General features: G+C 37.8%; 1 protein-coding gene across 1 annotated transcript in view; it reads right to left on the reverse strand.

Moving 5' to 3' along the window:
• Positions 1–13,140, reverse strand: part of polo (Serine/threonine-protein kinase polo) — a 101,758-nt gene that overhangs the window by 55,436 nt on the left and 33,182 nt on the right. The window contains exons 4-5 of the mRNA XM_067158491.2: positions 9,145–9,240; positions 7,743–7,945 (exon numbers count right to left, since the gene is read on the reverse strand). Of these exons, the coding sequence (XP_067014592.1) occupies positions 7,743–7,945; positions 9,145–9,240 (299 nt within the window). The remainder of the gene's footprint in view (positions 1–7,742; positions 7,946–9,144; positions 9,241–13,140) is intronic.

Consider the following 13,140-nt stretch of genomic DNA (forward strand, 5'->3'; position numbering starts at 1 on the left):
AATAGTGTTATCAAACCGGATGAATATCTTATACTTAATCATACGGTCGATAACTATGGATGAGAGTTAATCTATCAACACTTCCTGATGCCATAATGAGAAAGTGATGAAGGCAGCACCTACGCGAGGACACTTTTTTAAAAAATAAATCTGAATCTTTACTACTTGTACAATGTAAAGTTTACCGGTTTGCACTCCACCACTCCCTTGCCACGTTGGCTACTATGAGGCTTGACATCCAGCGGGCACTTCCTAGCTCACACAATAACTGTTCCTGGTCTGAGCGAGCATCTCCTGCGGTAAGGTATATGTTCTTCACATCCGTACCAGTTTTACGGTTCACATTCAGAGTACTCATCAGGAATCACGATTCCAGCAGTTTTATAGCCTGTAACCACATCTCATATTACCCCCGTGTAGGGAGAGGGAACAAAGTATTTCAGGATTGTAAACTTGGCAGGTTGCACAAAACTATCGCAAGTGCGGGGGGGGAGTGAACCACCTGGTTTAACACCTGTGAAAAAACCCATACACTAATAACGAAAGATAACGAAAGAATGACATGTTTCATTCTATAAGAACATCTTCAGATTATATCGAGTCACTTTAAACCACCCATATATATCTACAATATTGCTTACCTTACATGTTCATGTTTGTGGGTTACTGTAGTCACGTCCTAGTTCGTGAACCATGGGCAACAGCTGAGTGGCCTAGTAAGTGGTCCTGAGAGTCGGGATACCAGTTGCTACGGAATGGGAGTGGGCATCTCGGACATATTCTGAGTCGTGGCCCTCCTTGTGCTCAGGCGGCTAGGACTAGACAATTCATCGGTGGTCCATAACCCGTTAGAGGAGAGATCCTCACTTGGACTATGTGCAAGTAGGGCAGCATCCTGCTTCATGAATTTACCGAGCTCAGAACACTTTAAGCAAGCCTCGGACCTATGGGAGTAATGGAGTCCCACTCCCATTTGACAGGCGAGGGACTCCTTGGAAACAACTTGGCGAACTAAATGGAATTCGATGGGGAGCTATCAATATTAATGGGGCTTATGGAAGAAAGAAGGTAGAAATGGCTGAGTCAGCAAAGAGGATGCATCTGGATGTGCTAGGAGTAAGTGATATTCGGGTAAGAGATAAGGAGGAAGAGATAGGAGATTATAACGTGTACTTGACGGGTGTTAGAAAGGGAAGGGCAGAGTCTGGGGTAGGGCTCTTTATCAGGAATACCATTGCACGCAACATAGTTTCTGTTAGGCACGTAAGTGAGCGAATGATGTGGGTAGATTTGTCAGTGGGAGGAATTAGGACAAGAATTGTGTCCGTGTATTCACCATGTGAGGATGCAGATGAGGATGAAGTTGACAAGTTTTATGAAGCATTGAGTGACATCGTGGTCAGGGTCAATAGCAAGGATGGAATAGTGCTAATGGGCGATTTCAATGCGAGAGTTGGGAATAGAACTGAAGGATACGAAAGGGTGATTGGTAAATGTGGGGAAGATATGGAAGCTAATGGGAATGGGAAGCGTTTGCTGGACTTCTGTGCTAGTATGGGTTTAGCTGTTACGAATACATTCTTCAAGCATAAGGCTATTCACCGCTACACATGGGAGGCTAGGGGTACCAGATCCATAATAGACTATATCTTAACAGACTTTGAATTCAGGAAATCTTTTAGGAATGTACGAGTTTTTCGGAGATTTTTCGATGACACAGACCACTATCTGATCTGCAGTGAACTAAGTATCTCTAGGCCTAGGGTAGAGAAAGTGAAATCTGTCTGCAAACGAATAAGGGTAGAAAATCTCCAGGACGAGGAAATTAGACAGAAGTACATGGATATGATTAGTGAGAAGTTTCGAACAGTAGACAGTAAGCAGGTTCAGGATATAGAAAGTGAATGGGTGGCATACAGGGATGCTGTAGTAGAAACAGCAAGGGAATGCCTAGGAACAACTGCGTGTAAAGATGGGAAAAGGCGAACATCTTGGTGGAATGATGAAGTGAGAGCAGCCTGTAAACGTAAAAAGGCTTATCAGAAATGGCTCCAAACAAGGGCCGAGGCAGACGGATTTGTACGTAGATGAAAGAAACAGAGCGAAACAAATAGTTGTTGAATCCAAAAAGAAGTCCTGGAAAGATTTTGGTAATAACCTGGAAAGGCTAGGTCAAGCAGCAGGGAAACCTTTCTGGACAGTAATAAAGAATCTTAGGAAGGGAGGGAAAAAGGAAACGAACAGCGTTTTGAGTAATTCAGGTGAACTCATAACAGATCCCAGGCAATCACTGGAGAGGTGGAGGGAATATTTTTAACATCATCTCAATGTAAAAGGAAATCATCATGGTGGTGTTGCAAACAGTCAAGCTCATGGGGAGGAGGAAAATGATGTTGGTGAAATTATGCTTGAGGAAGTGGAAAGGATAGTAAATAAACTCCATTGTCATAAGGCAGCAGGAATAGATGAAATTAGGCCTGAAATGGTGAAGTATAGTGGGAAGGCAGGGATGAAATGGCTTCATACAGTAGTAAAATTAGCGTGGAGTGTTGGTAAGGTACCTTCAGATTGGACAAAAGCAGTAATTGCACCTATCTATAAGTAAGGGAACAGGAAGGATTGCAACAACTATCGAGGTATCTCATTGATTATTATACCAGGCAAAGTATTCACAGGCATCTTGGAAGGAAGGGTGCGATCAGTTGTTGAGAGGAAGTTGGATGAAAACCAGTGTGGTTTCAGACCACAGAGAGGCTGCCAGGATCAGATTTTCAGTTTGCACCAGGTAATTGAAAAATGCTACGAGAGGAATAGGCAGTTGTGTTTATGTTTCGTAGATCTAGAGAAAGCATATGACAGGGTACCGAGGGAAAAAATGTTCGCTATACTGGGGGACTATGGAATTAAAGGTAGATTATTAAAATCAATCAAAGGCATTTATGTTGACAATTGGGCTTCAGTGAGAATTGATGGTAGAATGAGTTCTTGGTTCAGGGTACTTACAGGGGATAGACAAGGCTGTAATCTTTCACCTTTCCTGTTTGTAGTTTACTTGGATCATATGCTGAAAGGTATAAAATGGCAGGGAGGGATTCAGTTAGGTGGAAATGTAGTAAGCAGTCTAGCCTACGCTGACGACTTGGTCTTAATGGCAGACTGTGCCGGAAGCCTGCAGTCTAACATCTTGGAACTTGAAAATAGGTGCAATGAGTATGGTATGAAAATTAGCCTCTCTAAGACTAAATTGATGTCAGTAGGTAAGAAATCCAACAGAATTGAATGTCAGATTGGTGATACAAAGCTAGAACAGGTCGATAATTTCAAGTATTTAGGTTGTGTGTTTTCCCAAGATGGTAATATAGTAAGCGAGATTGAATCAAGGTGTAGTAAAGCTAATGCAGTGAGCTCGTAGTTGCGATCAGCAGTATTCTGTAAGAAGGAAGTCAGCTCCCAGACGAAACTATCTTTACATCGGTCTGCTTTCAGACCAACTTTGCTTTATGGGAGCGAAAGCTGGGTGGACTCAGGATATCTTATTCATAAGTTAGAAGTAACAGACATGAAAGTAGCAAGAATGATTGCTGGTACAAACAGGTGGGAACAATGGCAGGAGGGAACTCGGAATGAGGAGATAAAGGCTAAGTTAGGAATGAACTCTATGGATGAAGCTGTACGCATAAACCGGCTTCGGTGGTGGGGTCATGTGAGGCGAATGGAGGATAGGTTACCTAGGAGAATAATGGACTCTTATGGAGGGTAAGAGAAGTAGAGGGAGACCAAGACGACTATGGTTAGACTGTTTCTAACGATTTAAAGATAAGAGGTATAGAACTAAATGAGGCCACAACACTAGTTGCAAATCGAGGATTGTGGCGACGTTTAGTAAATTCTCAGAGACTTGCAGACTGAACGCTGAAAGGCATAACAGTCTATAATGATAATGTATGTATGTATGTACGTACATAAACTTGTCAATGACCATGAACTGGTAGGGTTTTTTTTTTCCAATCTGATTTACAACGTACCAACACAGATCGCATGGCGATGATGGTATAGGAAAGGGCTAGGAGCGGGGAAAGAAGCAGCCGTGGCCTTAAGGTACAGCACTGGCATTTGCCTGGTGTGAAAATGGGAAACAATGGAAAACCATCTTCAAGGCTGCCAACAGTGGGGTTCAAAAACAATCTCCAGAATGCAAGGTCACAGCTGCGCACCCCTAACTGCATGGCCAATTCACTCAGTATGGTTTAAAGTTATTAGATTTATACAATCAGAGGAATTCTTATACTGACTGGACTGACGCCAACATTAAGGAGAGGTTGTGATAGAGAAGAATCTGTCATGTCGCTAATCCCAATGAAATTGCAAGAACTCTTCCAATGACCAGATTTCGCAACTGCTCTTGTTAACTTCAAAAAACATTTTTAATGAAGTGTTGAAAGCCATCGATTCACTTAAAAATTACAAAGCTTCAGGGGAGAATCAACTAACTGCAGAAATATGGAAGAATGCTAATACACAAACCATTCAGAATTTACATAAATACCTCGTAGACATTTGGAATACTGAAAAAATGCCCGAAGAGTGGAATATGGTGATAATACACCCTTTACATAAAAAAGGTGATAGATCAGATCCCAACAATTATCGGGGGGGATATCATTGCTGGATATCACTTACAAAAATTTTTCAAAGTTATTATACATGAGAATTCAAGAACAACTTGACTGAACTTTGAGAATACCAAGGAGGCTTTCGTCCAGGGAGAAGTTGTCCAGATCAAATTATCAGTTTAAAGTGGATGATGAAGCATCATAGGGTTAGAAACAAAAAGTTATCACTTTTGTTGATTTTAAAAAGGTGTATGATAGTATCCATCGTGAGTCATTATTGAATACCCTAAAAGTATTTGGTTTACATTCAAAACTTATTCGCCTTATTGGAATTACCCTTAAGAACACTAAATCTAAAGTCAGATTTAGAAATGAACTCTCAAAGCCATTTGACATTAATACTGGACTTCGGCAGGGAGATGGACTCTCACCATTATTGTTTGTGTGTTGGAAAAAATCATGCGGAAATGGAATAAGATGTGTCAACCTAACATCAAGATTGGCAGAAAAATAAGACTCAATTGTTTAGCATTCGCTGATGATCTTGGACTACTTGCTAATGATACGGAAGAAGCTAAACTGCAAATAGAACTTGATAACATAGCGAGAAAAGTTGGAGTGCAAATTTCATATGAAAAAACAGAAATACCAACCTTCCCTGTTAGAGCACCAACCATTACCTTAGCCAATACCAAACAAATTAAAATTGTGAATAAGTTTAAATATCTTGGTGAACTTATAACTTGGAACACCAATGAAAAATCATCAATAGAAAGCAGAACATTTAAGTTAAAAAAAGCACAACGAATTACATGGCCAACGTACAAGAAAAAATCTCTTTCAATAAATGCTAAACTTCAACATTACTGTTCCGTCATTAAACCTGAAGCGACTTACGCTTGTGAAACACTATTTAAATTGGACACCAAAGCAACAAATGATACACTGCAAAAGGTTGACAGGATATTCAGAACAATCATTAATAAAAAACATCAGGTGGATGGACAATGGAGATTATGGCCTAATGCAGTGGTTTATAGGGAAAGTGAATCTATAATTGATACGATGAGAAAAAGAAGAATTGCCTTTTTCAGTCATCTTTCTAGATTAAATGATAATAGGATAATAAAACAACTATTTAATTACTTTTGGAAAAGTAAAACAAAAAATAATTGGTTTAAAGAAGTTCAGAATGATTTAGAAGAGCTGAATATTACAATGAAGCAAATTGAAAATAGAGAAGAAAAAAAGATTCTCAAGAACAAACAAATAAGATTGTCATTAACAACTGTACAACACAAACAATATGTCATATCTGATGAAGAAAGGGCAGCCAGGTCAGCCAGAATGAAGAGGTTTTGGGAAAGGAAGAAGATGATGCAAGCTAAATCTTCAGTTAATTCTTTGTTAACGTAAATGTATTTGGGTTTGATTTAAGTGCTCCAATGTGGGCGTAAACTTTGTAAATAAATAAATAAATAAATAAATAAATAAATAAATAAATAAATAAATAAATAAATAAATAAAATGGGACTATAATCTAATCTATATACATAAAATTGGATGATGGTATGTTTGAAGGTAATAGACTCAGAAACTACTGGACCGATTTTGCTGAAATTTTCAGTTTGTTCTTATTACATCTGAGAGGGATTATGAAATGGTTTGAACTAAATCTGACTGGTAGTTCAGCACTAAGGGTTAAAAAATAAAATAGGGGAAGATAAGCAAACCGCAAGACAAGTCCGATCAGCGGGTTGCCTACCCTACAGTATGTAAAGATTATGCTGTGTTCCTTTAAAACTTATTTCTGCCTTTATCTTCTATATAATTATATAAAAAGAAAAAGTCCAAGTTCTGTCCCCATGGCACAGGGGGTGAGGTGAAAAAATGTCGCAAATTACAGAGATTACGGGTGAATGTGTGTATGTTCCAGCATAGCTCTCAACCAAATTTGATACTCATAACTTACTATCTGGAAAAATTACTGTAGGGGCAAGAAACCCCTAGCACTCCTAAAGGAAGGGGGTGAAACTTATAAATACGAAAATGACGATATTAGTGACGAATTCCTAGTCTTTGGGGAGCCGAGATGAACTGACACACTGAATGCCGTTTCAGTCAAATTACGTTCCCAATCGGTATGGTAAACATATGACGCTGTTTTGGGAAGAAAACTGTAGGGTAAGACACACGTACAGGCGGGATCATACAGTATATAAAATGACTGATTACTGACCGATTCATCATCGCCGAGCCAAAACTACTGGACATAGAGAAATGAAATTTTGGATTGTTTCCGGAAATTCCTTTGGGGGGGGGGGGGGGGGTGAGGGGTTTGCGCGCTGAAAAGAGGTTAAAAAGAGATTGAATACTTTTTACGTGGATACTTATATCTTAAAACTGAGAATGTTACAGACATGAAAATGGTATCTGGAATCCGCTTAAGGGGAACTGAAAAGGGAGATGAATTTTTAAATTGAGCGTATAGATGGCATGTCTCAACACTTAACATGTTACAGACGTAACAACTGGTATTTTTAATCTCTTAAAAATAAAGAACCACTTTTTTTGTTTCCAAAAAGAAACACTTGAGAGAGGGGGTAAAAAGGACTGAAAACGGAGCGGAATTCTCACAAAAATTGAAGATTTTACAGACGTGAAAATTAAACTTAAAAATTGGTATTTGGAATCGCCTTTAAAATTAAACTTTTTTTTTGACTAGAAAGAAGACTATTTCTCACACCTAGAGTTGTAAGTCGCATCTTAACCCCACAAGGCAATGGAACAAACGTGGTGTACAAAGACTTTCTGGGGTAAATGAAACAATTCTTCAGTGAGTTTTTATATTCGAGGGATTTTCAGATAATATCTTAGTACAGTACCAAGGAACGATTACTTTTATCAGATGACAAAATCAACGCGAGCGAAGCCACGGTTAACTGCTAGTACTCTGTAGCAGCCTTAATTCAGTTAAAATTTAGCATAAAGCAATTTAATTGCATTTTCACATTATGGTGCATACATATTTTATGCATTTATTTGTATAATTGAGTACTCACTTGTGGGTGTAAACCCAGGCTCGATCTATGTAAACTGAAAAGTAGTAAAAAGCTGTAATGTGATTACCAGACAGGAACTCTGAATGGAGAATGTCGTCCACCTTTGGCCGAAGTTTGGGTTCAGACTGTAACATATCCTGAATAAGTTTGACGGCACACTTGGAGACCATGGTTCCACATGGTAGTCTGTATTGGCACCTCTTGATCCGAGAATATGTCTCCTTTAAAGTTGTAGTTTCAAATGGTGGTTTACCAAATAGCAAGGTATACCTGGAACATGATATTAAAGAGCTAATACAACATTGCTGTAATAAAAGTAATGCATGGCTTTCGACTATAGTTCTATGGCATACCAGGTGTATGCATGCTTTTCTTATTTAATCAAAAGAAAAAGGCTGTGGAAAGTCATCATTTTCTGGTAGAAACATATGGTTAACAAGCTCCATCGATCAGAACATGTGAGACATGGTTTCAACAATTTAAACATGGTGATTCCAATATGAAAGGCAGTGTGCGCTCTGGTAGACCACAAAAGTGTGAAGATGAGGAATTACAGGCATTACTGGATGACCCAACTCAAACCGAACGCTATAGCCAACAAATGATTGATGTAAATCACACATTGATCGAAAGATGACTGGAATGGGGTAGAAGACATGGCAAAGGGATTTTGTTACACGACGATGTGCTGTCTCACACAGCAAAACCACAGACACCTTGAAATAGCTTGGATAAGACATCCTTCCGCACCCGCCGTAGTGCCCCGACTTGGCGCCATCTAACTATCACCTATTCGCATTAATGGGGCACACGCTCGCAGAACAGCACTTCAGTAATTTTAAGGAAGTTTGAAAATGTCTTGAATGGTTTGTCACAAAGGACAAACCGTTTTCCTGGCATGGTATTCATACCTTACCTGAAAGAGGGGCAAAGTGTATAGAAGCCAATGGCCAATATTTCGAATAAACAAAAGGAATTTCCATTGAAAAGTACGAGTTTTCCTTACCACAAAAAATGGTGAAAACTTATGCATGCACTTGGTATACACTTCTACATACTGTACTTTTAACATACTGTGGGCATAGAAGGCAAAGGTATAAAGTTCAAAAACACTATATTAAGATAATTCAGTCTAAAGGTTTGAATTCTTATGAAAAACCATGTTTTGCATTAAAACACTGGGCTCCAACCAATCTTCATGGATTATGGGAGGCTATGTGGTCATGGATCAGTATTGGTTTCCCAATGCTTTGTGTCGTGGAGTCCACATAGGTACTCCCATCAAAGAAAATAAAATGTGGGTGCTATGCACTAGGAGCCTGGTACCTCTAACACAAAAACCCGTAAGTATAAACTATCTTTTAAGTTCAGTACAACACATAGTAAATTATTTTCAGTTTTTGTTCCCAAATTCAGTACAAGCCCCACACCAAAAAATGTTATAAAAGGAAATTATATAATTAACTTACATGATGCACCCAATTGACCACACATCTACCTCAAAACTGTGGCCTTTTTTCATCAAAATTTCGGGAGCAATGTAATTGGGTGTTCCACACAGGGTTCTGCAAAGATAAAATTACAAAACTATAGGGCCTTAGACAGAATGTAAAACTATGGAGAAAGCAAAACACTCTTACACTGACACACTAAGTTGCAATAGATTACAGTGATTGCAATTGTTCTACAATGTAAGTATACAGTAGAATACGAAAAACGTGGAAGTTTGACTTGCATGTCTGCTTTCCATATGAATGAACTATCATAGGATATAAACTTCATGGTTCTGATCTGTACTGAATTGTAATCATAATAATAATAATAATAATAATAATAATAATAATCATCATCATCATCATAATTAAATTAATGTAATGGTCCACCTTTCTATACTATAATAGGCAGTATTTTGAATTACATTACTACGGACTAGTTTCGGCCTGGGCTGGCCATCTTCAGCCTTAATGTAAATAAAACATCTAATAACTAAACAAATAATATTCACAATTGACATAAAACAAATGAACAAATATAAAATTGACATTAGAAACTGGGTAAATTTGTAAATAAATTAGGCTCTAAATTCTCAGTATTGTGAGAATGCTCATCATCGAGACTCATGTAGAATCATAGAACTGTTATTTCCATCACAGCTAATTATTACAATTTCAATTGTAAAATGGGAACTGGTAAATGTTGATCCTGTAGTCAATCACCAAATCTACAGAGTGGTGTTAGCTGTATGTAAGTCACTGGACGCGGCAGTAAATAACCACCAGCTGACGCAGAACTGCTAGATGGTGTTTTCAATATCAATCAACATAATAAAATGAAATGCTCTCAAACTGCTTGTTAAAATCATGCTGAAAAATTAAATGCCGTATGGCTTTTAGTGCCGGGAGTGTCCGAGGACAAGTTTGGCTCGCCAGATGCAGGTCTTTTGATTTGATCCCCGAGGCGAGCTGCGCGTCGTGATGAAGTTTAAATGATCATGAAGAAGACACATACACCCAACCCACGTGTCAGCGAAATTAACCAATGAAGGTTAAAATTCCTGACCCTGCCGGGAATCAAACCCGGGACTCCGGTGACCTAAGGCCAGCATGCTAACCATTTAGCCATGAAGCCGGACAATCATACTGAAATGTTGGACACTAAACGTAAGGAACTTCATCTTATTTGTCCGTATTGAACTGAGATCACAATTAAAGTCTATCAGGTTCCACCTTTTCAATACTAATACAATGTTGTTGGATGATATTTACAACATTATTTATTACAGTACATGTTTCGGTGCTCTATTATGTCACCATCATCAGCTGATTTAGAAAATGTGAAAAAAACTTCGCGATCTAAATATTATATTATATTTGGATTTCTTGGAGGACACACAAATAATTAATAATGAAAAATTCAAAAATGTTCTATTTTGGTCTAGGTACGTAGATGATGCGTTTGTTATCCTGGATGAAAGCATAACCAACGTATCTACGACTCTTAGTAATCTCAACACGATAGATACGGATATAAAATTTACTTTAGAACCCGAAATAGATAAATCCATTAATTATCTGAACCTAAAGATCAATAGGCATGCGTCTTCATTTTCTTTTAGTATTTACAGAAAACCCACACAAACTGTAGCCACAATACGAAATGATTCGATACACCCCTCAGCTCACAAATGCGCGACCTATAACAGCTTGGTGAATCGCGCTTTAAGCATACCAATGTCCAAACAAAACTTGGCCAAGGAACTGAACATCATTCGAGCTATGGCTAAAGCCAACGGTTTTAAAGAGAATTTCATAGAACGAATAATAAACAAATTCAAATATCGCCCTCAAACGAGTCTGATGAAAAATAAACCAGAAGCTAAGGAAATCGCAACCTTCACATTTAATAAAGATGTACACAGAATTACAAATATTTTCAAGAAGCGTAACATCAGGATCGCATTCAAGACAGAGAATAGAAGTACAACAGTTTTACATAATGCTTCTGTTGTCAATAAAGTCAACCCATATTCTAAATCAGGGGTATATAGATTTGAATGTAAAGACTGTTCAAGCGGATACATAGGGCAAACTGGGCGTAGCTTCAACGTCAGATATCAGGAACACCTTAACGCTGTAAAATATCACAGATTCTCAGCGGTAGGTCAACATATCCATGAGTACAAACTTAAGTTCACAGACATAGATAAAGACCTCGAAATCATGGAAATACTTTCTAAGGGACAGAAGCTTGACATTACTGAAGCATGTCTAAAACATATAGACCAATACTATAACGCTAACCTTAATCTGAATGAAATTTCAGAAAAACCCAAGGTACTGTTTGACGTTTTGATTCTATTACTTAACAAGCTAAAAATTCCAGAAAATTTGAATGCGTTCCGAATGCTACGTAACAACTTTGCGTACTATTGTCTTCGTCCACAACGCCCCCCGGACCCTCTCCTAAAAGTTCATGTTTCAAGAAACATCCCCTTTGCCGCCCCTACTTCTCCTTCACTAGCGCTTCGTCACACAGCACAAGATACTAGCACACACACTCATCGCGCGGTAGCCGTCACGCAAAGTACACAGCTGTAGAGGTGAGTCAGCCGTATCAACAGTTGGATTCAATCAGCTTCTTTATCAATTTTCTCGCTTTTCTTTTAATATTGGGTTTCATCATTGCAGGGTTCCCATTGAACTGAGAAGATAAGTCCGCCTAACAACTGTAGGACAAATTAATTACAGTTCCAACCACGGATAAAGCAATAAAAATACGAAGTTTTAGTACTTAATAAATATAAGAAGACGGCTCAATTTTCAACAATCATATTACATATAATGAATTTTATCCAACAAAAGCAGCTAATATACAAATGAAATGAACATTTTAACATCAAATAGACTGCATGCAATTTTAATTCCTCAATTTTAAGTGCGCATTCTAATTAGACAGTACGAGAGCACAGAATTACAGACATTAAGGAATGTGAAGACAACTCATCAACCAGATGAGAAAAATTTTATATTCATGACTTACAAGAATTCCCTTGTTACATATTAGGGATATTTAATATAGCATAAGATGTTTAGGATTTAACCAATAAATATTCTGTTGTATGTAAATATGTATGAGTTAAGTATGACAATATTTTGTTTAATATTTAGATCGCCAAGTTTTTTCACATTTTGTAAATCAGCTGATGATGGTGACATAATAGAGCACCGAAACATGTACTGTAATAAATAATGTTGTAAATATCATCCAAGAACATTGTATTAGTATTGAAAAGGTGGAACCTGATAGACTTTAATTGTGATGTTGGACACTGTCAGGACGGCACATGCAGATGTGGTCTAAACAGATACACTGTGTCTGGTATAAAATTTCCAATTCATTGCGGTGCCCATGAATAAAATAAGATAAAAATTAAATTAATGAACTGAAGGGGAGATCGTTACATCATTCCGTAAAAAAAAAACTCACTAAAGAATTGATCGATATTTTTTTAAAATTTAACATTCAATACAATCATTCTCTCCTCTCATTCGATATTGTAAACACTTAATAAGTTTGTATCCTAGCATACAAATCTCCAAAGTATACCCCCATCATTCAAAACAATTTAAGGAAATACAGCAGCCTAAGTGTATTAGAAATACAAAATTTCATATCTATGCTTCAACTGGTTATAAGCAACAATTATTTCACTTTGTATAATGTTATTTATCAACAAGGAATGGCTATGGGATCGCCGGCCTCTAGTATCTTAGCCGAGATTTACTTGGATTTTTTGGAACACACCAAAATTGGTAAGTGACAACATCCTTTTCTGGGCAAGATTTGTAGATGACACCATAGTAGTTCTGGATGAGCATCACAAACACAGCTACCACCCTCATTAATCTAAGTAACATTGACACCTGAACCTGAAATTGAACGGAAAATAAATTTTTTAGACGTGA

Source organism: Anabrus simplex, chromosome 14 (assembly GCF_040414725.1).
Source record: "Anabrus simplex isolate iqAnaSimp1 chromosome 14, ASM4041472v1, whole genome shotgun sequence".
NCBI lineage: Eukaryota > Metazoa > Arthropoda > Insecta > Orthoptera > Tettigoniidae > Anabrus > Anabrus simplex.